The 24,758-nt window shown below is 44.4% G+C and overlaps 1 protein-coding gene across 1 annotated transcript; it reads left to right on the forward strand.

The window, feature by feature from the left end:
* Nucleotides 1-729: 729 nt before the first annotated feature.
* On the forward strand, nucleotides 730-24,615 carry USP40 (ubiquitin specific peptidase 40). The gene is made up of 31 exons (XM_059476320.1): nucleotides 730-936; nucleotides 1,165-1,232; nucleotides 2,117-2,230; nucleotides 3,333-3,497; nucleotides 4,314-4,460; nucleotides 5,962-6,105; nucleotides 7,071-7,199; nucleotides 7,456-7,557; nucleotides 8,103-8,210; nucleotides 8,732-9,053; nucleotides 9,481-9,562; nucleotides 10,351-10,522; nucleotides 10,992-11,076; nucleotides 11,837-11,907; nucleotides 12,761-13,080; nucleotides 13,536-13,662; nucleotides 14,007-14,064; nucleotides 14,345-14,398; nucleotides 14,815-14,903; nucleotides 15,330-15,416; nucleotides 15,839-15,875; nucleotides 16,417-16,481; nucleotides 16,576-16,650; nucleotides 17,051-17,177; nucleotides 18,301-18,395; nucleotides 19,531-19,649; nucleotides 20,108-20,173; nucleotides 20,391-20,601; nucleotides 20,721-20,816; nucleotides 21,548-21,642; nucleotides 22,594-24,615. Exons 1-31 carry the CDS (start codon nucleotides 738-740, stop codon nucleotides 22,697-22,699), a joined length of 3,735 nt encoding a protein of 1,244 aa, XP_059332303.1. The 5' UTR covers nucleotides 730-737; the 3' UTR covers nucleotides 22,700-24,615.
* Nucleotides 24,616-24,758: the final 143 nt, after the last annotated feature.

Raw genomic sequence — 24,758 nt, forward strand, 5'->3', positions numbered from 1 at the left:
CCAGAAATAAGGAGTGAGGGAGGATTTGGCACTCGAGTGCCTCTCCAGAGTGGTGGGTGGGTGGTGTCTCCTGGATATGGCCCTTTTTTGGGACGAACCATCCACTCAGGAGCTGCTGGGAGGAGATGCAGGGAGGAGAAGTGCAGCAGGCTTGACTGGAAACAGGAATGAGGGCTGGGAGAAAGCTTGGATTGAGTGCCAAGCCCAGGAATTCCATCCAGCAGCTTGGGAGGAGGGGCCCTGACAGAGATTTTAAGGCAGTCAGGAGCTGCATTCAGAGGAGGAGAAGCTGATGCAAAGTGATTTAGTTCCTATTTATGTTCATTAGGAAAGTGAAACTTTAAAATCTTTCAGCTTTGATGTCTCAGATGAAGAAGAGCCAGGGGTTTGGAGGAGGTGGATAAGGATAATCCAAGGTAGGGGATAGTTCACTTGCAGGAATAACTAACAGCTTTGTGCAGAATGGAGTTGTGGTGGGTTGGATCCTGGTGAAGAGACTGCTTGGATCTGTGGTAACAGAAATGCTTTTAATTCACCCTTTTGTTTTGTTACATTAATTTACATTTTTTCATGGGTTTATTTTTAGAATGACCAGAATAAGGTGGAAAAAAATATAAACAAATTCTTCAGTCAGGGCTTCCAGGTTTATCATGGAGGATTTTATGTGGCTGGGTTCAACTGCATTTTTTATAGTAAATACTTATTCTGTCTTTTTAAAGGACTCTTCTGCCTTCACAATGTTTGGGGACTTATTTGAAGAGGATTTTTCCTTTATTTCCAACAATCACTATGGGAAAGGGAAGAAATCAAAGCCCAGAGAGTCTGAGCCTCCAGCTCCCAGGGATTTCACCAACCTCAGTGGAATCAAAAATCAGGGTGGGACCTGCTACCTCAATTCCCTTCTGCAGACTCTGCTTTTCACCCCTGAATTTAGAGGTGAGGTGCTCAAAGCCTTCTTAAAATAATGTTGGGATTGATGTTTTGGTGAGACTTGCACTTCTGGTTATTTATTTAAGAAACACAGTGAACTCGGGTGATTTTGGGGCACAGTTCACTTTAAATAAATTATTGCAGAATAAAATCATAGTGTTTGGCATTAAAATCCAGTAAATTTTTAAGGAGGGGATGTTGTCTTTTTAAATAATAATTTTTTACCAATTGCAGAGGCTTTGTTCTCCCTGGGACCTGAAGAACTTGGCACTCTGGATGACAGCAGGAAACCAGATGCAAAGGTGAGGGGAATTTTCCTGTTCATCACAGTTGATTTGGAGGAATATGGCTACAGTTCATGTGAAACTTAGGAAAATGAGTGAAAACCTGAATTTGACACTGAGAGGCAGTTTGGTCTGGCTAATACTTGGTTTTCCACAGCATTCTAAGCTTTCATTGCCATCAGGTTTTACCTCAGAAATCAGACGTGGAGTCTGTTTCTGCTGAGGTGCTCTCCCTCCCACCTCATTCCACTCCTCCACCAACCCTTCAGGAGAGCTGGAGAGGGACTGGGGACAAGGCATGGAGGGACAGGACACAGGGAATGGCTCCCACTGCCAGAGGGCAGGGATGGATGGGATTTTGGGAAGGGATTGTTCCCTGGGATGGGCTGGGATGGAATTCCCTGAGCAGCTGTGGCTGCCCCTGAATCTCTGCAAGACCCCAAGGCCAGGTTGGACACTGGGGCTTGGAGCAACCTGGGATAGTGGGAGGTGTCCCTGCCCATGGCAGGGGTGAATGGGATGGACTTTAAGGTCTCTCCCTCCCCAAACCATTCCCACTTGGCTGTATAAGGTGAGGCACTGTATATATTTTTGGGAACCAAGTCTAAAACTGCTTGGTGTGAAGTGAGTTGTGTGTGTTATGAAAGAGGCAGGGGTGGGTTATCACCCAGGGGGGATGTTTATCACCCATGGGGGGAGTTTTATCACCCAGGGGTGGTTTATCACCCATGGGGGGGGGGGGGGGGAAGTTTATCACCAAAGGGGTAGTTTATCACCCATGGGGCGGGGAGTTTTATCACCCAGGGGTGGTTTATCAGCAGCTTGGTGTTGAGTTGCCCCTGTTGTTGCTGGGCTGGCTGCTGCGGGGCTGTGTGTGACTCTGTTCCCTGCTGCCCTGGCAGGTTCGGATCATCCCGCTGCAGCTGCAGCGCCTGTTTGCCCAGCTGCTGCTCCTGGACCAGCAGGCTGCATCCACCTCTGACCTCACCGAGAGCTTCGGCTGGAGCAGCCACGAGGTGCCCATCTCCATGCCCACATCTCTCCCTGCACACACATGGGTTCTGGAAGGCTGGCATTTAGGAAACACCTTAAAATTAGGAAACGCCTTAAAATCCTTTGAGCTGCAGAGATGACATTGGGTTGGGTCAGCTCTTGGTGTATCCTGTTGGATCTCCACATGGAGCCCGTGGCAGTTGTTTGCAGGGAGAAACAGAAGATTGTCGCAGACATCTTTTATGGAAAAATCCTTTCCTTAGGATTTTTTCCTCCTGAGAATCTGAGAAGCCTCAGGAACAAAATGTAAACAATGGTTATCTGCTTCTGTGGAATGCAACAGGTGCATCTGTGATTGGCCCATGTGGGATGTTTATAATTAATGGCCAATCACAGCCCAGCTGGCTCGGACAGAGAGTCTGGGACAGCTGCCTTTGTTATCATTCTTGCTTTTCTATTCTTAGCTTAGCTAGCCTTCTGAGGAGATCCTTTCTTCTGCTCTTTTAGTATAGTTTTAATCTAATATATATCATAAAATAATAAATCAGCCTTCTGAAACATGGAGTCAGATCCTCGTCTCTTCCCTCATCCAGAAGCCCCTGTGAACACCATCACAGAAGATGGTTGTTCTCTTAGATACAATTCCAGTTGCTTTTCCTTTTGTTTTTAGCAGGAGTGTTTTTCCCACAGGCTCGGATACTTAGATTCTTACCCAAGTTGAACTTTGTCAGTCAGAGATTAATCTAAATCCAGGGAATGGCTTCAAATTGACAGAGAGCAGGTGTGAATGGAATATTGGGGAGGAATTGTTCCCTGTAAGGGTGCTGAGGCCCTGGCACAGGGTGCCCAGAGAAGCTGTGGCTACCCCTGGATCCCTGGCAGTGGCCAAGGCCAGACACTGGGGCTTGGAGCACCCTGGGATAGTGGAAGGTGTCCCTGCCATGGCAGGAGGTGGAACAAAATGATCTTAAGATTAATAATAATAATAAATGTAGTACTTTACTACTCAAGGACTAAATGTATGAGTAGTCCTTGAGACTCTGGGGCACTTGAAATGTTAATTTTGAGCCACAGGCCAAGCACAGCAGTGATTCATTCCTTCCTGTGTGGGTTTCCCTCCTGCAGGAGATGAGGCAGCACGATGTGCAGGAATTGAACAGGATCCTCTTCAGTGCTTTGGAGACTTCCCTGGTGGGGACGTCAGGCCACGACCTCATCAACCGCCTGTACCATGGCATTGTTGTCAACCAGATTGTCTGTAAGGAGTGCAAGAATGTCAGTGAGAGACAGGTAAAGCTAGGGGTCTCCCACTGGGGGGTTCTCTTCAGGCTGTTGACTTTAAATGTTCTTGTTTTTAAAGTCTGAAAATGTTGTCATCCTTGTTGAGTGCCTTGTTGAATCCAGGTAGTGAGTTGTTGCAGACAACTTTTATGGAAAAATCCTTTCCATAAGATTTTTCCTCCTGAGAAGCTGCGAGGCCTCAGGAACAAAATGTAAACAATGGTTATCTGCTGCTGTGGAATGCAACAGGTGGATCTGTAATTGGTCTCATGTGGTTGTTTCTAATTAATGTCCAATCACAGTCAGCTGGCTTGGACTCTGTCTGAGACAGAAGCTTTTGTTATCATTCTTTGCTATTCTATTCTTAGCTAACCTTCTGATGAAACCTTTTCTTCTATTTTTTTAGTATAGTTTTAATGTAATATATATCATAAAATAATAAATCAAGCCTTCTGAAACATGGAGTCAGATCCTCATCTCTTCCCCAATCCAATAACCCCTGTGAGCACCATCACAGTGAGTGTTGGACTTTAGGTCTTTGGCTGCATTTTCTAAATGAGAGGTAAAAACTCCAAATGTTTTGCATCTTCTGAGTTCACAAGCCCTGCCTTTAGTAGATGTAGTTAGCACAGAGTGCAGTAACAGCAAAACATACCTTGACAGTCTTTTATGCCCTTTGTAATTTAAAAAATCAGTTTTTAAAAATTAATTTCTATGGCTGTGTGAGGTTTTTTTACCCATCACTGTGATGAATAGGCTGAGTATCTTTCTAATCACAAACTTTCACCCTTCAGAACCTCGTTTCTTGTTGTCCTTTCTGCACAGGAGGATTTCTTAGACCTCACAGTGGCAGTGAAAGGTGTGGCTGGCTTGGAGGAGGCCCTGTGGAACATGTATGTGGAGGAGGAATACTTTGAGAATGACAACTTGTATCGATGTGGAGCCTGTGATAAACTGGTCGAAGCTTCAAAGGTAACACCTTGGGGTGGGATGATGAAGGGTTAGATGGGATGTTTAAAAAAATTCTTTAGGTGGGGGTGGGGAGGCCCTGGCACAGGGTGCCCAGGAAGCTGTGGCTGCCCCTGGATCCCTGGAAGTGTCCAAGGCTGGGTTTGGAGCAGCCTGGGATAGTGGAAGGTGTCCCTGCCCATGGCAGGGGGTGGCACTGGATGGGCTTTAAGGTTCCTTCCAACCAAAAGCATCCTGGCATTCTGTGAAACCTCAGCAGGGATGTCAAGAAAAGCTCCTGTGGCTTGTTTCCCAAATGTTGTTGCAGTTTTTTGTCCTTAACATGGAGTGTGGTGTGATTTGGAAAGTATTGACTCCTTCAACACCTCTGCTGCACCTTCCTCTGGGCACTCTGGGGGGTTGGCTAAAAGATAAGTTAGAGCATAAAATAAAAATGTGGAGTGGGAGAAACCATGGAAACTCACTTCTGGAAAACCCAAACGAGAGAGAAGAACAATGGGCAGCTGTTGCTCTGTGCAGGGAATGGGATCTGTTGCTCTGTTTTGGGGAGGGAAGCAGGTTCAGGCTGGTTTTGCCCTCTGCCCTTGTCACAAGCAGCAGAGCCCCTTGGCCTCCTGCAGGATGGGTGAAATCCAAACTCTGCAGCCCTCTGGATGTGGAAGGGGTAGTTCAAAGGGAAGCTGAGGTCAGGCCAGGTTAATCAGTGACTTGGGAGTTCAGAACTCTCAGCAGTGCCTCATGTGTTGCGAGGGCTGGCTGGGGTTTAACTGGGCTGGGTTCAAGGCAGTACAGGGTGAGTTGTTTGCCTCTCACAAGTGCTCATCCATACAGGAGGAGAGTGGGAACTCTGAATTTTGGTAGGAAGTCACAGAGCTAGGGGTTGCCAGGCTGTGGATGCAAATAGAATTCCTAATTCAGGGGATTTCTTAAACCCTGTGTGTGTTCCTATTATGGCTCTGGCAGTGGAGAGGAGGATGGAGACATTGGAAAGGCTCAGAAATGTGGCCATGGAGCCCACACCTGCTGCCACAGGTGGTACAAGATGGTTGGTTTTACTTCTCATGAGGGCTCTTGATGGACTCACCCATCAAGTGGTTGGATCTGTATTAATCTGGAATCATTAAAATGGATTTTCCTGGCTTTCCTGCTTGGAGGGTGCACCCCTGTAGAAATGATGGAGATTTTAGCTCCTGTGACTGCCTGCATAGAGCCCATGGGCTATGGAAATGTCATTGCTGACTGGAATTTCACCAGTGTCCTTTATTTGCTGTGGCAGGATGAGGTGTGGGACTGGTGATCACCAATCAAGGAGGATCTGCGTCACTTTTAAATTGTGTAGTTGGAAGGGAAATTGAGAATCGGTGAAGACATTTCAAAAATGAGGGCACTGATCTTGTCTCAGGTGGTAACAAAGCTTTGGTGGAAAAGGATTTGACCACAGCAAGGTGGAAGCACAGTTTTGTTCTGGGTCTGTGCTTAAAATGTTTTTTAAATCCCTTCCCAGTCTGCTAAACTACGCAAGCTGCCTCCCTTCCTCACCATCTCCCTCCTGAGGTTCAACTTTGACTTTGAGAAGTGTGAGAGGTACAAGGAAACAAGCTGCTATACATTCCCCATCCAGATCAACCTGAAGCCTTTCTGTGAGCAGGTGAGCACTGTTAAAACTTGTTAAAATTTTCTGTGTGCTCAGCAGAGAACCTACAGCTCAAGGTTACCTTTTATTTTAAATTTTGTCACGTTTTTGAGTGACTTTATGGTGTCCTCCTCCACTTTTGGACTGAGCTACCATGTAGCTACCAGGGGGAAGGGAAAATAATTACCCAAAAGTTATCTAACCTTTCCTTGACAGGAAGATAATTATCTGGAAATGGAAATTAAAATTTATTTTTGTATGGTATTCTCTGATAGCATCATGCATAAATTGATCTAGATGTGCTTTAGGTGCTGGCAGTTATTCATTTTTCTCAGGAATCTCTTGTTTGCAATCATAAATATGTTTCTGGTTATAAACTGATGACAAATTTTGATTCTTAAACAACACAACAGAGGCACTCTTATGGAACAGACATTTTTCTTTTTGAAGTGTTGCAATTCAAGCTTGGAAATTTCTCAGTGTTTGAATTTGAGGAAGCCTTTTTCCCCCTCCCCAGTTTTAGAGTTTCTAAGTGCTGCTTCTTTTCTCTCTCCTCTTTTAAACAAAATAAGCTTGGTTGTGAAAAAGCACTGAAATTGAAAATATTTTGAGTTTCCAGTATGGTTCAGAATCGTGCTTGTTTAATGACACAGATTGCCCAAGGAAGCTGTGGCTGCCCAATCCCAGCTTGGACAGGACCTGGAGCCACCTGGGCTAGTGGGAGTTGTCCCTTCCCTTAGCAGGAACCCAGATGAATTTTAAGGTCCCTCCAACCCAGTCCATTCTGGGATTTTATGATTTATCAGCCTGTGCCTTGTGCCAGTCCTTCCTTGTGTCCCCAGCCCTCAAAAGCCATTTCAGTCCCTGCCTGTGCAACCACGCACTGAGAAATCTCTGAAGTGATGCTAAAGGTATGAAGCTGTCCTTGTGTGAGAGACTGACCTCAGTTGTTGTTACAATTATTGTTTTTCTTTTTAAAGACTGAGATGGATGATTCAGAGTACATGTATGAGCTCTTCTCTGTTATTATACACAAAGGTGGCTGCTATGGAGGACACTATCATGTTTATATCAGAGATGTGGATGAATTAGGAAACTGGCAACTCCAAGTAAGTCCCTGAAGGCTTTTCTTCCTTGCTTTAGAGGTTGTACTTTTCAGAAAAAGTATTAAGAGCTGGTTGATGAATGCGCATCCAAATTTAATTAATACTTTAATGAGGCTTTGTGTGTGTTGTCTCATTGAGAAGGGCAGTTTAACAGAATGTCCTTCACACTCCTAGATTGTGCATGATGATGTCAGCACAGAATACCCCAGTCCTCTATTTGTGTGTGAAACCTCAATATTTGTGTGTCTTTCTCACCCAGGAAGAAGAGGATGGGCTGATTGAAGAGAAGGCTTTAAGAGACACTGAGAATGCCAAAGAAACAGAAAATCCACTGGCAGTCTTAAAAGGGATTTTATCAGAGGTATGGTATGTAAGGAGTTCATTGCTTTGGTTTTGGAGCTAGGGAACCTGCAGGGAGTTGGTGTTTGTGAGAGTGGGCAGGCTTAGGTGTCCAGAGCTCTTCTGAGCTTGCTATGAAGCATTTAAAACTTGGCTTTAGTATTAACAGTGGTTCTTGGTACAGACAAAGTTCCTTTTGGAGTATTTCTAAGGCTGCTCACCAAAGCTGTTGCAAAAGGAATCAGAATATCCAGAGCTGGAAGGGACCCACAGGGAGCATTGATGCAGCTCCTGGCCCTGCACAGACACCCCACCAATCCCAGTTTGTTCATCCCTGAGAGTTCCTGGAGCTCTGGCAGCCTTGGGAATGTGCCCATTCCCTGGGGAGCCTCTGGTGGAAGGGCCTTCCCCTGATACCCAACCTAAATCCCCCTGACACAGCTCCATATGAGGCTAGAGTATCTTATTAAAAACCAGGAATGATTAAAACACTTCCAAATTGGCTTCTTTGTGCTGACCCCTTGACTTTTGTAGCCTTTGTTACCTTGGTTTTTCATTTCTCTGCAGGAAGAAGCGAAACAAATTCCAGTGGATCAATTAGGGCAGAAATTACTGGAGAAGAAAGGGGTGTCCTGGAATAAGAAATACAGAAAACAATATGGAGCATTACGAAAGGTAATCACAAGTTTGCTAGTAGATAGCTTTTATAATCATTTATATTCTCACTGAATAGTCAGGAGGATGATAATTGAGAATATGGACCCTTGGATCAGCATGTGCAAGGAGAGGTTTGTAATGTGAATTAGCAGGCTGGGGAACATAATATTCTAAAGGAATTGTCTGCCTGAGATTTTGTGTATTTTTTTTTTCTAGTGCAATTTTCCAATTGGTTGCTGTATTTTATGATGTCTTAGGGAAAATACTTCAGCACTTGTGCTGTAGATGGATGGAAAACTGATCTTTGCTTCTTTTTTGAAGGGAGATATCTGCAGTTTCCACAATAAATATTTAAATGTGGGTGTGAAGTGTTGATGTGAGTCTTTTACAGAGGTAAACTGAAAATACATGAGGAAGCACCATAAAATGAGGGTTGAATTAATGGGGTTTATGTTTCACAATGAGGTGGAGCAGCTTAATGCAGGCTGCTGCATTTTAAACTTTGCCTTTTCTTCATCCTGTCCTCGCTTCCCTTTCAGTATTTGCAGAATCATCCTCAGATATTCCAGCTGAGTCCTGATGGAAATAAGGTCAGCCTGAAGGAAACACACAAGCTCCTGTTCAAGCTGGATTCTCATGGACAAAATCTCCAGAGCCCCTCCCAGAAGAATGATGTCCAGTGGAGCTGTGAGAAAAGCCCCCCAAGGCCCAGGGCTGCTTCTGCTGGGTGCCACTGGTTTGATCTGAATGATTCCAAAGTCCAGCCCATCAAGGAGAAGGACATTGAGAAGCAGTTCCAGGGTAAAGAGAGTGCCTACATGCTGTTCTACAGAAAAGCTCAGCTGAAGAGGCCCCCTGAAGGTACACAAAGTTCATCTGGGGATTTTGGGGGAGCTTCCTGCTTTAACATTTTTTCTGGAGTGCTTTTTTGTCCTTTCCAAGCTTTATTTTCCCCAGTTTTCCTTATAGTGATCATTTGAAAAAAGTTTTAAATGAAGGTACAAGGAGGTGGTGATGTGTTGATTGACTTTAGCTGACTAATTTTTTTTTTTACCCTGCTCCACAAATAATGACAGAGCATCAGCTGAAACAAATACAGGTTGTTGCTAATGTCATTTATGTGTTAATTTCCCTTAAAGCAAGGTTGATTGGAAGGAGTAAAAGCATTTGTTTGTTCTTTATATCATCCTGCAGTTGAGTTTTCAGTGATGATTGTACTGTAATGTCTCCTCTTGATAACTTTTCTTGTTTTCCAAATCACATTTTAAGCTTATGTTCTTTGTTGCAGCACGTGGAAATCCAAGGTACCAAATTCCTGAGCACCTGCTGAATGAAATGAATGCTGCTAATACAGAGCTGCAAAAAAAGAGGTATATTAGTGTCACTGTACTCAAACAGCTCTTATCTGCTGGACTCTCAAGGGATTCAAAAGGAAAGAAATTCCTTGAGCAGAGTCAGAACTGAAATGGTTCAATGTCAGAGGTTGATTGAAGAATAAAATTTTTATATCCATATTCTACTGGTTCCCTGCCTTCCCTGTTAGCAGGCAGCCTGCAGAATTTCAAGGGAGAGATACAGTTTGAAATTGTACCATTTTCTGGTGAAAATCACTGCAGTTCTGGAAAGAGAGTAGAATGTGGTATCTTAACTGTGTTTATAGAGGGAATTCCTCACTGGGAGAAGGGGGAAGGACTTGGTTTATGGGGAATTTACAGATTCTCTGCCAGAAAAGTCAAGAGCTTGTGGTATTCAGGTTGGACAAAACTTTCCCTTGTGTTGAGGGACACAGGTGCTGATACACCTGAATCACAGTGAAGATATCAGAATACAGACACAAGAGTTACAATTTATGGGATATTTCACACAGGACTGTGGCTGCCCCATCCCTGGAAGTGTCCAAGGCCACTTGGATGGGGCTTGGGGCAGCCTGGGGTAGGGGCAGGTGTCCCTCCCCACCCAAACCATCCTGGGATTCTATTTCTGAGTGAATTCCACTCCTTTATTTTTTTAAAGGTTTGCTGCTGCAGCTAGGGACAGGTATAAAGGAGGAGGGGATGTGGCAGGGAATTTAGCCCTGGGGGGATCAGCTCCAGGAGAGCTGCACGGAAACATCAGTTTGGTGTTAAATTCACCACTTTGTTGTGTTGTTCTCCCAAAGAGCTGAATGTGACTCAGCAAACAATGGCATTGATTTACATCTCCACCTGAGCTCCTGCTATAAATTCCACAATGGGGCTTTGCATCCTTCACTTTCTTGGAAAGAGAGCGTGGTGGATTTGACAATTGACAGAAGGAAGACCCTGGGAGACCTCCGGCAGGCAGTGTCCCAGGTACCTGCTCTAGCAAACTCAACTTCCTTTTTACTTGAGCCACTGCAATCTTTGCAAATAGATTTATGCTGCAGTCTTTGGTCAGGGAGAAATTTTCAACAGTAAATGGAGCTTAGGAGGCTAAAAACTTAAATGAGTTTACATGGGAGGAAAGAGTGGTGTGGGGTCTGTTCTTGAAGCCATGAAATTGCTGGAATTTTAACTTCAAAGTTCACATGAGCTAATTTATTGTATTTGGCCAGCATGTGCATGGCGTGGATGGACATTGCAGGATTCCAGGCTTATTCTTAATATTTCATTTTGTGACAGAGTTGGCTTTGTCTTTTCAAGGAGTCACCAATTAAGTGTCACCAAGTGAGCTTGGGAGCCAGGCTGTGGCAGCTTTCAGCAGATTGTAATTATCGTGAGTGCAGTGAGTTACTGCTCACTGTTATTTGACATAATTTTTCTGGTTATATTTCCCAATTAGATGTTGGAGTCTTGGGAAGGGGACATGGTTCTCAGCATGGCCAAGCCTTTACCAGCAGGATTACACCTGTACCAGGTGCTTGATGGTAAGAGCACTGCATGCCAGGCCTCCATACTATTGCTGAATTTTAATTCCTGCAGCCATCAAAGATTTCATCTATACACCATCCTGGAGATGTGTATTACTGAACACTCTTCCAGCTCAAACTCATGTTTAATTATTTTAATTTCTTATTTCACTCTTATTAGTGGAATGAATGATTTTAAGACTTCGCTGTGAACTCTTTGTTGTGAAATGCAGTTCTTGAGCAGATCTTAAGCACATTTGCTGACAAGAATGTATCAGTCTGTGTCTTGCCCTTGATTTGCTTGTGGATGTTTGCTTTCATAGGATTGGCCTAATAGGTGGAGGAGAGGATAGAAGAGAGGAGCCAGGGTGACATCAAAGGAAAATGTAGGTTAGACTCCAGCTGAAGCAGGAATTTTGTAATGGGAAATGCTCACATGAAGAGTTCATTAATTTATTAAGGGTACATCAGTTTTTCAAACTGTCGTTCTTGTCTCCAGCTTTGCTTTGTTAGGCAATTCTAAGTGTCAGTTTTTACAACTTACTCAGTAACTTTCAAATGTTATGTTCTCTGTGGTCAGCTTCAGAAAATCACTGTTGAACCAGAACATAACCCAACTCTCTACAGTGTTGACATCAAAATACAGAGACACTCAGAGCTGCTCTAAATATTCCTCCCCATGCTTGTACAGTTTAAGTGTAGTGGTTTTTAAAAACTTGCTGACCCTGTTTGTGTTTTGTGGGAAGCAAGAACTTGATGATTTGCTCCTATTTTTTAGGAGATGAGCTGACCCTGGATGGCATTGGGCTGGCTGATGGAGCAGACATCTTTATCTGGAATGGGAAAGAGGTAAAGGAACCAAGCACTTTCTTCCTTGTCAGCTCTGAAGAGATAAGACTGTGCAAAGTCTCCTGGAAATCCTGTGCTGCTTTTATAGTTTTCGATCTTCCTGTTAATATTAAGGCTATTGCTTAACCTGGAAATGGTTGTGAAGCACAGCATTTTATTCTGTCTTTGTAGTGGAATAAAATGCTACTTTTAAATTATTTTTATTGTAAGAATATCCATTTGATATTGACTTTCTCAAAAAAAAAGAAAAGACCCCAAACTAAACAAAACCACGGAAACATGTAGTAACAGAGTTGGTTTTGTCTTGGTTCTATTTTTGGTGTAGTTTTTTCTATTGCAGCTTTTGTGTCATTAAATTTTCTTCAGCGAGGAGCTTAGGTTGAATATCAGAAAGATTAAGCTTTTAAAATGTAAAATCACAATGTTCAGTCACATTTGAGTAATTCTTTAATGTCCTGAGGGGCTAAATTCCTGTGTCCTAGATTTTGCCAAGTGTCCAACATCCACCAGTTGCTTACCATGGAATGGTTTGGGAAGCCACTTAAGGATCTCATTCCACCCCCTGCCATGAACAGGGACACTTTCCAATATCCCAGGCTGCTTCAAGCCTTGGCCAGGGATCCAGGGGCACTTGCAGGGATCCAGGGGCAGCCACAGCTTCTCTGGATAACATTTTTCTTTCTCTCCCAACACCCATGGGTTACTCTGGTTGTTTGTTCAGTACGAATTTGCTCTGAGGAGGTTGGTTTGAATGGGGAGACCGTCCCCTTTGGTCTCAATTTTCTCCCTGCCCAGTCTCTTCTGTATTTTATGGAGAAATACACAGCTGTCATTCCTTGCTGCTTTCCCTCAGGTTGGAGGCGCGAAGGTGCTGACGGGCGCCGAGCACGAGCCCGTGGTGCTGAACGTGCTTCGCTTGGCCGAGCACAACGAGGGCGGCAAGGGGCAGCACTTCAGCGAGGCCCAGCACGTCTGCTCCTGCAGCACCAGCCTGGGGCAGCTGCACTCTGCCCTGGCTCCAGCCGGGGGCATCATCCTCAAAAACAGCTCAGGAGCAGACCCAGAAGCCAAGAACTGGGAGGTTTTCCGTGAGGAGGACATGAAGGAAACAGTCCGAAGTGTCGGGCTCAGGGACGGGTGCTCTGTGCTCATCTTAGACAGCCATGACCAGAGGTAACGTTTTTGATTATGATGGTAATGAAACAAAAAAGCAATTTTGGTAAAACCAAATTCCAATTTTAGTTCAAATTATCCTAACAACATATATTCTTGCAACTAATTATCACTTTGAGCTTACAAATATAATTATTTTCACCTTACGTTTTGGAGGCCGGTTATTCATCAGCTGTTAGGTTTTTCTGGCCCTCAAAATGCAGCACCAGTCACAACCTTTGATTTACCCTTGTAAAGGGGGAACAACTCATGCTCAGTGAATCCAAAGTTGCCAGAGGGAAATTTGTGCTCTCATGACACACTGTGCTCCCTGAGGCCTCTGCTGTGTGAGATGCCATCACTTTGAACATCTTTGGCACCATTGGTTTATTGAGAGCTGTGCTGGTGAATGATGTAGCCCTGCTAATGTTTAGTTTTCCTGTCTGTGACTGTCTTTGCACTGCTGATTCCCACAGCTTTGTCAACGTGGCAAGTGGGAATTTGACTGCCTTCACCTATGACATCAGCTGGCTCCAAGTGAAAAACTTCTGTGGGGGGGAAGAGGAGCAGAAACACGTTAAAATCACTGCCACTATTGAAACGGTAAGGACTCTGCTTTCCTGAACAGCTTGGCCCCTGCACTTGGCCCAGCTCATTCCATGTTGCCTCAGGGATGAAGCTTTTTTTCCCTGCTGAAATTAGTGTTTGAGCTCAGAGTTACAATCCCTGGGGTATTTGCTGGTAGCTTAAAACCAGTGCAGTGTTTTAGGGTCAAACACTTTTCTCTTTCGGCCACCCTGTAAATGGAAGTTTGAGATGGTGTCAGAACCAGAGCTGAAAGAGAGGGGAAGGATTATCTTTGTGCACTGGCACTTGAGCAAGCAGGGGTGTTGGTGGCATTCCAGGCTGGAGGTGTTCATGTCCCATTTAAAGTCCCTGTCTTTTAGGTGATGGCAGATATCAAAATGAAAGCCATCAGGGAGCTTCAGCTGGAGGAGGAGCTGGGTAAGTGTTCAGCTGCTTTATCAGTCTGCTAATGCTGGCTTTTGAGTGGGTTTAGTGGTAAAATTTTCCTTTCAGTGAAAGAATAAAAGCTGAGACTGTTGCTGGAGTCTTGAGGAGTCTCTCTTCAGTTATTTTTGATGTCACAGAGGGAGACCTTTAAGATAAAGCTGTTGTAATTAATCTTAAAGGTGTTACTTGTCTGAAATTCTGAGTAAAATTCCTATTTTATTCTCATTTTAATTACTTAATACTTCTCTCTTTCCTGCCCTTTTTGCTGCAGCAAAAGAGAGCTGTCTTAGACCTGTTAGTGGCAGTGGGAAACTCCTGTCTCCAGGTAAACTGATTCATTGAATCACTGTTCTCTAAGAAATTCACTGGGGAGGTTTTGAGCCTCTGTTTGTCCTTTCCTGGGAGAAGTTACCCATACATAACTCCACTGATTCCCAGGCTTGACTGAACCAGTTGTGTTTTTGTTTGTTTGGGGTTTTTTTTTTCCCAGTTTTAAAGTTAATTAGCAGTACCAATACAAAGATGGAGGTTAAACTGAAAAGTTCAGTTTGGTTTTATTGCTTACATCCCTAATCCACCTGTGCTCCTGAGGGACTCTGGGAGATCTCCATGCCTTTGTTCTCCTCATAGGGCACTCCCAGATCTGCTGTCAGGGCTGAGCACGCTCTCCAGAGAGCACTGAAGAGTTTTAGCTTGCTCTGAGGATGATAAAATTGATGTTTTTATTTGTCCTCCCTGAAGTGCCTGAGGATTACACCGTCAAGGAGGCAGAGCTGAAGATGGGAAGCTTGCTGGGGCTGTGCCGTGGGAAAGCTCCAACTTCCACTCAGGTACAGCAGCGTGGGATGGGAGGAGCCTGGTGCAGGCACTCTCCTAAAGAGAATAAAGGGAAAAAAGGGAGGGATATTGCTCTTGGAAAGTGCAAGTTGTAAATATCACAGGATCCCAGAATGGTTTGGGTTGGAAGGGACCTTAAAACTCAGCCAATTCCACACCCTGCCATGGGCAGGGACACCTTCCACTGTCCCAGGATGCTCCAAATCCTGTCCAACCTGGCCTTGATGTGCAGGGGAAGGAGTGGTTGTGCATTTCTAGAGACCAGGGGTGGCTAATGAGGATCTGCTGATGGCCATAACTCAACTATCTTTGCTTTTTGTTCCATTTTAGTGTGAATGTCATTTTTTATTACATTCTTGCCACTGGAATTATTCTTACACTTCCTTATTTATTTTGATGGTTTGCTTTTGGATTTTCAGCTCTTCCTGTACTTCATGGTTGGGAGTGACCAAAGCTGCAGCCCTGAGATGGAGATTGTTGTGGAGGAGACTGCCTCTGTCAGAGAGGTAAGGCTGGCTGCTCCCAAGCTCCTGGGCAGCATTCCTTGCAGAGGAGTTGGGAAGAGCCATGCACAGAGTGAAGGAAACTCTGGTGCTACCAGTCCAGTGTTGAATTTGCAGCTTTGATTTTTTTTTTTTTAAGGTGCATCTGCAAACTCTGGGGCAGAATTTGTTCAAGTAAAGGTACAAACTGACAGCACAAGTTTAATTTTTTACCAGCTTGGGATGTGGTGAATTTTTTACCTGAAAACTATCTCATCCATGCAGGGTTTAATATATAGCCCAAATACATCTTCTCTCTCTAATTATATTGTTTTAAGAATTGACCAGCAATCAGTCACTCTCTAAGTCAGAAAATTCTAACATAGGTTTACTGAAAAATCTGTTTTCCAGCCTCAAACACTCTTATCCTGTGTTTCTTCTTTCAGTGTCTCAATTTAATGCTGGAGAAATCAGGATTATCAGGTTAGTTGTGTTATTTTACATACTTCTTAAAGGAATTTTAAATATTTAAAAGACAGCTTTTCCTGCCATAAATTGTGTAAGTTTTTTCAATGATCTGTGTCCTTGTAATGGGAGGAGGGGAAGGAATTCTAAACATGAAGTTTTTATATATATATGTTTTATATTATATATATTATATATATTTTTATATATATTTTTTAAAGTTTTTATATTTTTTATAAAAGTACTGTTTTTATTTTAAAGAGCTTGCCATAGATTCAAATGATAATTTGACACATGGGAATTCTTTCTTTCCTCTGAAACCAGGGAAAATAATTAGATAGGTGAGGAAGGGAGATCTGTGCAAATAAAAGATTATTTTCACACAGCAACAGATCTGGGGAATATGAAAGTGATAATTCATTTGTGTTTAAAAAGCAAATAAAAATAAAGAACAAAAGAAAAAGGACCCTTGACACTTGTTAAGAGTTTTGTAATATTTTCCCACACTGGTTTTATTGACTGATTAGTTTTCTGTGTGTATCTTTTTTGGTTTTGGTAGGTGACAACTGGCATTTGAGAAGGATTGACTGGTGCTACGAGGCAGGGGAAGCACTAAGTCAGGAAGTAAGAGGAGCCTGTTTTAATCCCTGGTTCTTTGCTCCCTGGGGAGAAAGGCAGCTGTGGGCTGACAGGGATCCTGTGCTTTCTCTTCCTGCAGAACGCCACCCTGAAGGAGCTCAACGTTTGCAGAGGAGACACTTTGGTTATAACTGAAGGAAAGCTTCCAGAAAAGGTAAAAGGAGAGTGGGCAGTGTCTGGAGACTTGGAATCCCACAGTGGTTTGGGTTGGGAGGAACCTTAAAGCCCATCCAGTGCCACCTTGCCATGGCAGGGACACCTTCCACAATCCCAGGCTGCACCAAGCCCTGTCCAAGCTGGCCCTGAACAGATTGTCACTCAAAATTGTAGCATCATGATTTTTGCAGCACCACCATGTTCCCCACTAAATCACACCCCCAGCTGCCACATCCACGCATTCTTTGGACACTTCAGGAGTGCTGACTCCACCCTGGGCAGCCCATTCCAAAAGCTTAAGTTTTAAACCAATCTTTTCTCTCTTCCTGTGGTGAAGGTGAAATTTCACCTTGTCTGCACACCAAACTTGAGGAGCCCCCTGGTATTTTGTGTTCCAGGGTTTCCTGAAAATCCCCATCTGGTGGCTGAAGCCTTCAAGCCATAAGAAACATGGAGAGAATGCACAAGAGCAGGTGAATGGGATCACCTGGAAGATGGAGGCTTTGCAGGTGTCTGCTGCAGCAGGTGAGCCTGGCCAGGTTTTGAAAGGAATCATCTGTGGTTTCTCTTTAAGTCAAACCCAAATTTTAATCCAAAGCCTTAAAACCCTTCTGAAACCTAGGAAGGGCTGCATGAGCTGCATCAAGGTTATGGTGAAAGGACCACTCAGGAGACAGATGCTGTTTTGGACATAAATGCTGGATAACCCTGTTGTAGGGATGTTCCTCAGATGGATTGGCTCAAAACACCACTAAATTTTGTAGTAGGGGCTCTTTATTTGTCAGTCTCAAAAAATTCTAAAATAGATTGAGTCTCAGAAAATTCTAACATAGATTAGAATATTCAGCAGTGGCAGCAGTGTAAAGCAACTCCTCCATGAGCACAGATGTGATTGGTTTCAAATGCCAGATTCCTGAAGGCACAATGAATTCATTCAGGCTGTGTTGCTTTTTGGGAAGCTTTAAAATGAAGGGTGGCTAAAGCTTAAATAGTATCAAAGATCTTAAGTGCAGTGTTTTAACTGCGTTTGCTCTCCTGAAGGTCACATCCAAAACCAGCCAGAGCAGCAAAATCAAGTGAGGACTGAGAAGGGAGGAGAAAATGAAGTGGAAATAGAGAATTGGGAAATGTGGATCAAATTGATTTTTTATTATTTATTAAAAGTAATATTCCTCTGGTGCTGAGTTGTGCTGCAGGCCAGAACCCCCTCCCTTTGTAGAAGTTTCTTTTGCATTTTTCCCCTTCTGCTTCAAACCTTTCCTGAGTTTCACTTTCTTGCCTGCTGATTCTAGTAGTGGAGCTAAGAGCAATTTAGCTTTGCTTGCAGTAGGTTTGCCCCGTAACTAACATTATTTATCAGTGGCAATAACTGCTCCTAGCTCTGAAATTTGCAGTATAGGATCTGTGTGAGAACTGTTTGGAAATTATTGGGGTGTATTTTGTGTGCTTGATGTGGCCATGGCAGGGGGTTGGAATGAGGACACCTTTAAAGTCCCTTCCAACTCAAACCAGGCTGGGATTCCTGGATATTCCAAGTGGACTCCAGGCTCCTTCTCTAAGTGAAATGTGACCATGCAGTGGCTGTTACCTCTCAGGACCATACAAATCACATTGACTCTTCCATTATTTGTTTCTTCCTCCTCCAAAGCACCACCAGAAGCCACCCACCCAGGCCTGGATCTGTGTTATGCTGGCAGGATAGAGATAGCAGGAGAGGCCTCTCTGGAAGATCTGAAGATGCAGGTTAGATGTTCTCCTGTGTGGGACTGTGCAGCAGCGCTGTGGTGCCTCGAGCTCTATTAACAGCTCTTTTCTATTTCCTTTTCCCCTGTCTCCAGTCTGTTGTGCCATGGTGTTTATGCCATGGCCACTGGTAAGTACCAAGAGGCAGCTGGAGCACGTAGCTCAGACACTTCTTTAGTGTCCCTGCTGTCCCCATGCTCCCTGTCACCTGGCCTGGCCTGCAGGAGCCTCGTTGCACATCAGCTGAAGCTCTGCCTGGCAGCTTTTGTCTTTATTTCAGTGTCAAACCTCTCCACGGGAAGCACACACACATAACAAGCACCTCCTAAAAAGCCACTTTGCCATTTCCACATTGTTCCTGTATTAGTTCCTTGCATCTTTTTGGTTTTTAATTTCTGTATGTGGAATCTGATGAATGAAGAATTGCTTTGGGGTGCACAGGTTTGCCAGCCAGGAAGGTCTGGCTCATTTTTTTTGGCCAGAAATCAAAACACCTTTGTATGGTTTTAATACACTAAAAACCAAACCAAGCAAAACACTCCAAAAGAAAAAAAAATAAACCCAAAACCCACCCCAAACTCACAAAAATGTAGCACCCAGTCCTACAAAAGGCTCTGTGTGGTTTAAGCAGTGATTGTTCTAGTTGAACTGCATGGGGAAGGGTCTCTCACCTGATTCTGCTCCATACCAACACTTATTTTTTGGGTGTGACTTCAGTTTTGGGCTCTGCCAGGCTACTGCTATGGAGAACTGTTGGAAGCTTCATCAAGGAGAACTGGCTGAGCATGGGAAGTGCTGTGTCCTTGGGAAGGACTTAGAGGAGCTCAGCACTTGGCTGGGGACTGAGGCAACCACTGCAACAGCCTCATTCCCTCCCAGTTGTTCAAATTCTGGTTAAAAAAAGAAATTGGGTACTTTGGAAATGAAAGTTGAGTTGAGAATTGTTGACAGGGAGGGAAATCCCAACTCCCTTTGAGGTTGAAAAGTGAGTATTTTGCTCATGGCTGCAAGCAACAGCTGGTGTGGAATAAATCTCAATAACTTGCCCTCTCTTTTGGGAGCTAATCTGGTGGTTTTCTGTTTTTCCAGGGACACTGGCTGCTAAAATTATTGACCAAGTATTTCTGGTTTTCAGGCTCTGACCTTGCCCTGCTGCCAGGATCAGGTTGTGCCCCTGCCTTCATTCCTCAGAGCTTGGACAGTGGACAGCAAAGGCCCTGGGAAGCTCCTGCGGGACAACAAGAGGAGACTCAGGTGGGTTCCCTGGGGTATGTGCAACAGGCTGGATGTGGGATGGACTAGGGGAGATTCATCAGCTCAGTCTGGGTTGGAAATGATCTTAAAGATCAGCAGTCCCCTGGGCAGGGACACTTTCCACAGTCCCAGGTTGTTCCCAGCCCCAGTGTCCAAACTGGCCTTGGACACTTGCAGGGATCTGGGGACAGCCACAGCTTCTCTGGGCATCCTGTGCCAGGGCCTCACTGCCCTCACAGGGAGGAATTTTTCCCAATATCCCATCCATCCCTGCCCTCTGGCAGTGGGAGCCATTCCCTGTGTCCTGTCCCTCTATCCCTTGTCCCCAGTCCCTCTCCAGCTCTCCTGGAGCCCCTTTAGGCCCTGGAAGGGGCTCTGAGGTCTCCTTGCAGGTGAGCACCCCCAGCTCTCCCAGCCCAGCTGCAGAGCCATGTAGACAATATCTGCTCTGTTTTCAGTGACTACAGGCTGGGTGCCAGAGTGGAAATCTGCATAGAGCCCTTGCAAGAAGAAGAGAATTTGGGGTAAGAGCTCAAGATCTTTCTCTTGTTTCTTACAGCTCTGCATTTGAGGGAAGCCTTCACTGAGCAGCTTTTGACTTCAGGGCTCTCAGGATGTGGGAAAACCTTGGAAGCAGTTTGTTTTCCACAAACAAAGTGAGGGAGGGCAGGAGTGGGAGGAGAGTTGGGAATTCTGAAAGCATGGCTCACAAGAATTTCCATTCTCTCGTCCTGCTGCCAGCCCCCACGAGCTGCTGCTGCGAGTCCAGATGGGAATACCAGGAGAGAGGGACTACTCCAGCTCCCGGGATTTGGTGTGGGATATCTCCAAGGAATGCACAACCTGGGCTCTGAGGCAGAGAGTGGCTTCTCACTATTGTCTCCCTGCAGATAAAATTGAAATAGCCAAATACTTCCCTGAGAGATTTGATTGGCTGCCAATATCTAGCTGGGTAAGAGCTGGAATGACAGAATCCAACAGTTGTTGGAAAGGAGTGTTGGTTTGGGCTGCAGTTCCTTAGGGACTGAATTTAAGGAGAATTCCAAACTCTTCTGCTTTGATTTTGTTCAGACACAGCAAATCTCCAAGAGGAAAAGGAGGAAAAAGCAGGCGAGTTTGCAGTCAGCACCTTACCACCTGAAGGATGGAGACATCATTGGGGTGAAGGTAAATTTCCCTGGATTTAATTGTTGCACGAGGATCAGGTCCAGGCAATGTCCCCTTTGCAGTGTCTTCATTTCTTCCTGATTTTCTCTCATCCTGCTGCATTTCTGGGAGTACTGGGATGTGGGTTTGGACACGGTATTGTGTTGATAGGAAATTTCTTGCTGCTGCTGCTGCTTTTCCTTTTTCTCCTGGATCTTTTTTCTTGCCCTCATTTTTTGACTTTTTTTTTTTTTAATTCTGAATAAATCCAAGAAAGTGCCCTTTCAAAATCACATTACAGACACAAACTGTTACATATTATGGATTACTGAGCTATGACAGTTCTATTTCATGGTGTGAAAAGGAATTACCCAGCATTGAGCTCTCAGCTGGCAATCAGGCTTAGTTAGAAGGAAAGAACATTGTGGCTGGGTTTTAGAGCAGCAGGAGAAAAATGTGATGTCCTGTCCTGCTGTTTTAGCCTATTGGAAGAAATCCATCCCTGGAACTGTTCCTGTCCAGGTTGGATGGGGATTGGAGCACCCTGAGATAATGGAAGGTGTCCCTGCCCATGGCAGAGATGGGACTGGATAATTTTTAAATCCCTTCCAACTGAAACCATTGCAATTGTAATGAACTTGAAATTAATCGGTGCAAAACTAGTCAAAAGAAACAATCTGGGAATTTATTGTGTCAGCTGGGAAATAGTTTAACCTTCTGACTTTGATCTCTCCAATCCTTTTTTATAACAGAACCTTCTCCTTGATGACACCAAGGACTTCAGCACTGTCAGGGATGATATTGGGAAAGAGAAACAAAGGCAGCTGGCTCTGGAAAAGAGGAAAAGGTAATGAGCATTTAGTTTCATTTTTCTTTAGAAATATGCAAAGTGTTTGCTGCTTTTCAGAGGAGCTGTGGCTGCCCCATCCTTGGAAGTGCCCACAGCCAGGTTGGAAAGGGTTTGGAGCAACTGAGATAGTGGAAGGTGTCCCTGCCCATGGCAGGGGGTGGCACTGAGTGGTCCTTAAGGTCCCCTGAAATCCAAACCATTCCATGATTCTGTGGTGGTGTTTGCAGGGGCCCCAGGACGAGGGAAGAGATGAGAATCTTGAGTCCATGTTTCATGTATCGCATATTGCATATCTCATCTCATGTCTCGTATGTCTCGTATGTCATATATGTCTCATGTCATGATGAAAATTATATGATATTACATGAAAATTATATATTATAACTATACTAAAAGAATAGAAGAAAGGATTTCATTAGAAGGCTAGCTAAGAATAGAAAGGAATGAATAACAAAAGCTCATGACTCTGAGTCCAAGCCAGCTGACTGTGATTGGCCATTAATTAGAAACAACCAACATGGACCAATCACAGACCCACCTTTTGCATTGCACAGCAGCAGATAATAATTGTTTTTCTTTTCCTCTGAGGCTTCTCAGCTTCTCAGGAGAAAAATCCTGGCAAAGGGATTTTTCAGAAAATATCATGGTGGCATGATTCAGCCTAATTGGATAATTTTGGAGGCCAGTGATGGCTGGGTGCTGTCAGAGCACCGAATTCCAGTAATCCTGCAGGGAGCACTTGCATAATTCAAACTCCTGGCTCTCAGTGTTCCTCACTGAGCCTCGTGGTTTTCCCTCCTGGAACACACCGTGGGGATGAAAATGAACCCTTGGCTGGCCTGGCCTGGCACTGGCTGTTTTCACAGCTCCCTGGAGCTCAGAGTAAGGAGAGGCTCACCCTGCTGAGGCCCAGCACTGAACTTTATCCAGGTTGTTTGTGTTTTCCAGCCGCCAGGAGCGTGCCCAGGATCCCCTGTTCCCTGAGGAGAAGCTCCCCACGAAGCCCCGCAAGCCTGAAGTGGCTCTTTCCATCAACGTGGGTGTTTTCAGATAGCACCAGGAGCTGCTCTGCCCACACCACCCTGTGCTAACCTGGCCTGCAGCTCCAGCAGCAAGAGGAGCTCTCCCAAAGGGTCTTCAAGGATCCCTGAGGCACAAACTGGCTGTAGGATCCAGGATAACTCTGATTTTCTTCTGCTCTCTCTTGGGGAAGTGCTTTAAGGGTCCCTTTCTCAGTGTGGTACTTACTCTCAGGCTGAGTAAATGCACTTTATAGAGGAGGAAAAGGATTAATATATTGTATAACCCCTCAGTGACTCTTTTTTAACCACCCAAAATGCTTTGTTGGGTCAGATCTGACCTCCTGCACCATCACTACTGAGATCTAATGCAGTCATAATCATCTCTTTTTAGAATTGTTTCCCATCTCTGATCACTGAAGCTGCTGCTGATACCAGAATTTGCTTTTCTCTCTTTATCTCTAAACCTAAGTCTGTAAGAGCTGGAGTCAGCCCTAAGAATGAAGGCAGTGTGGAAATCTCTGAGCAGAGTGTAGGAAATTGGCTTAAAAAGAACAAGTCCTGGATCTGTCAAGATGTAAAACCTGGAGACATCTTTTGATATGGAACAACAGGGACGTAATCTTAGATTTTGAAGTTTCTGGGGCCTGTTTTGTTGCCCATAAACTTCGTTTTGCAATTTCTCGGGTATATTTGTTGTCCCTGAACTTCATTAACAGGCAAAATGGTTGGAAAAAACGGACAGATCCAATGTTTGAGCTTCAGTGGGTTTTACTGTACTCAGGAAAAAGGCTTGCATTTATTTTCAGTGCTCCTCTTCAAAGAAGTTTCCCTCATTTCCCATCTTTCCAGCTGTTCTGATACTCTGTTACATTGGAGAACCTGTTTCTCTTGGTGTCCTGAGCTGACTTTGAGCAGCTCACTGAGCTCCAGGTCAAAGGCTCTGAAGTATTAACTCCAAAGTGAGCCTGATTATCCTGAGTTAAATCTGTGACAATGACAGGACAAAACACAAGTTTGCTTTTGGGGGCTGCAGTAAATATTTGACTTATTTGCTGTATGTAAGAGGAGCTGCCAGTTGAGAAGATTTTCAAATTTTGGATAATAATATGAGATTTTTTATGTACCTTTTATAGGTTAACACTACTGTGGTACTTCAGACAGCAAAAAGATAAAAACTGACACTCTGCTAGCAGCAAAACAAAAGAAGTGAAAAGCACCATGAAACACACAATTATTATTTATTTCTGTGCATATCTTTAGAATTCAGCAGGTGCTCCTGTGCTCTTCGGGGCTGATGCTCTTCAGAAGGGGCTGTTTAATGTCCTCACTGACTTGGATCCTGAAATCCCAGTTTCATGGATACATTTGCTGCCCATGGAGAAGGGCAGTGGATGTTTTCCCATCTTCATTTGTGTCGCCTTCTTTCCATATCAGGTGTTCTTGGGAGCTTGGCTTTACAGCAGGGATCAGAGGTGCTGATTCCAAAGGTTTGTGTTCCCACATGGTTCCAGCCCGTTGGATTTGTTTGCTGTCCCTTCAGTTCCTCTGGTTCCTGCTGGAGAGCTGGACTGAGCTCAGCCTGCCCCTCTTGAATAACTCTGGTCTCTCCCTGAGAACACCAAGTTTGGAGAAATCGAAATGCAAATTCCAAGTGGGAATTTTGTGCCTTTGTTCAAGTGTAATGTAGCAGCACCTGCACTGAGCCAATCTTGGATTATTTCTAATGTTGGCTCAAAATGCTTTTTGGTTTTTTTTCCTTCCTTGAAACTCTTGTGGGCCATTCCACAATGAGAGAGTTCATGGAAAACGGGGCTGGGGAGAGGAAACACCTTTTGAAAACGGAGTCTTGGTGACTCTGTGGGTTCTGATGGTTATTCAGCCTGGAAGAGCTTTCATCTTTATTTTTCAAGTGTTCTTCACAAAATAAAATGTCATTTTTATCTGCCTAGTTGGCTTGTCTGTGGATGTCTCACTGGTTGGGAATGGCACAAACAGTTTTCTGATGTGATGTGAATATGAATTTGCTCTAATTTTCCAACATTTCTGGACCAACATTCCCATCTCTGGGGAAGGTTGCCTCATTCTTTGTGT

Source organism: Ammospiza nelsoni, chromosome 7, assembly GCF_027579445.1.
Source record: "Ammospiza nelsoni isolate bAmmNel1 chromosome 7, bAmmNel1.pri, whole genome shotgun sequence".
NCBI lineage: Eukaryota > Metazoa > Chordata > Aves > Passeriformes > Passerellidae > Ammospiza > Ammospiza nelsoni.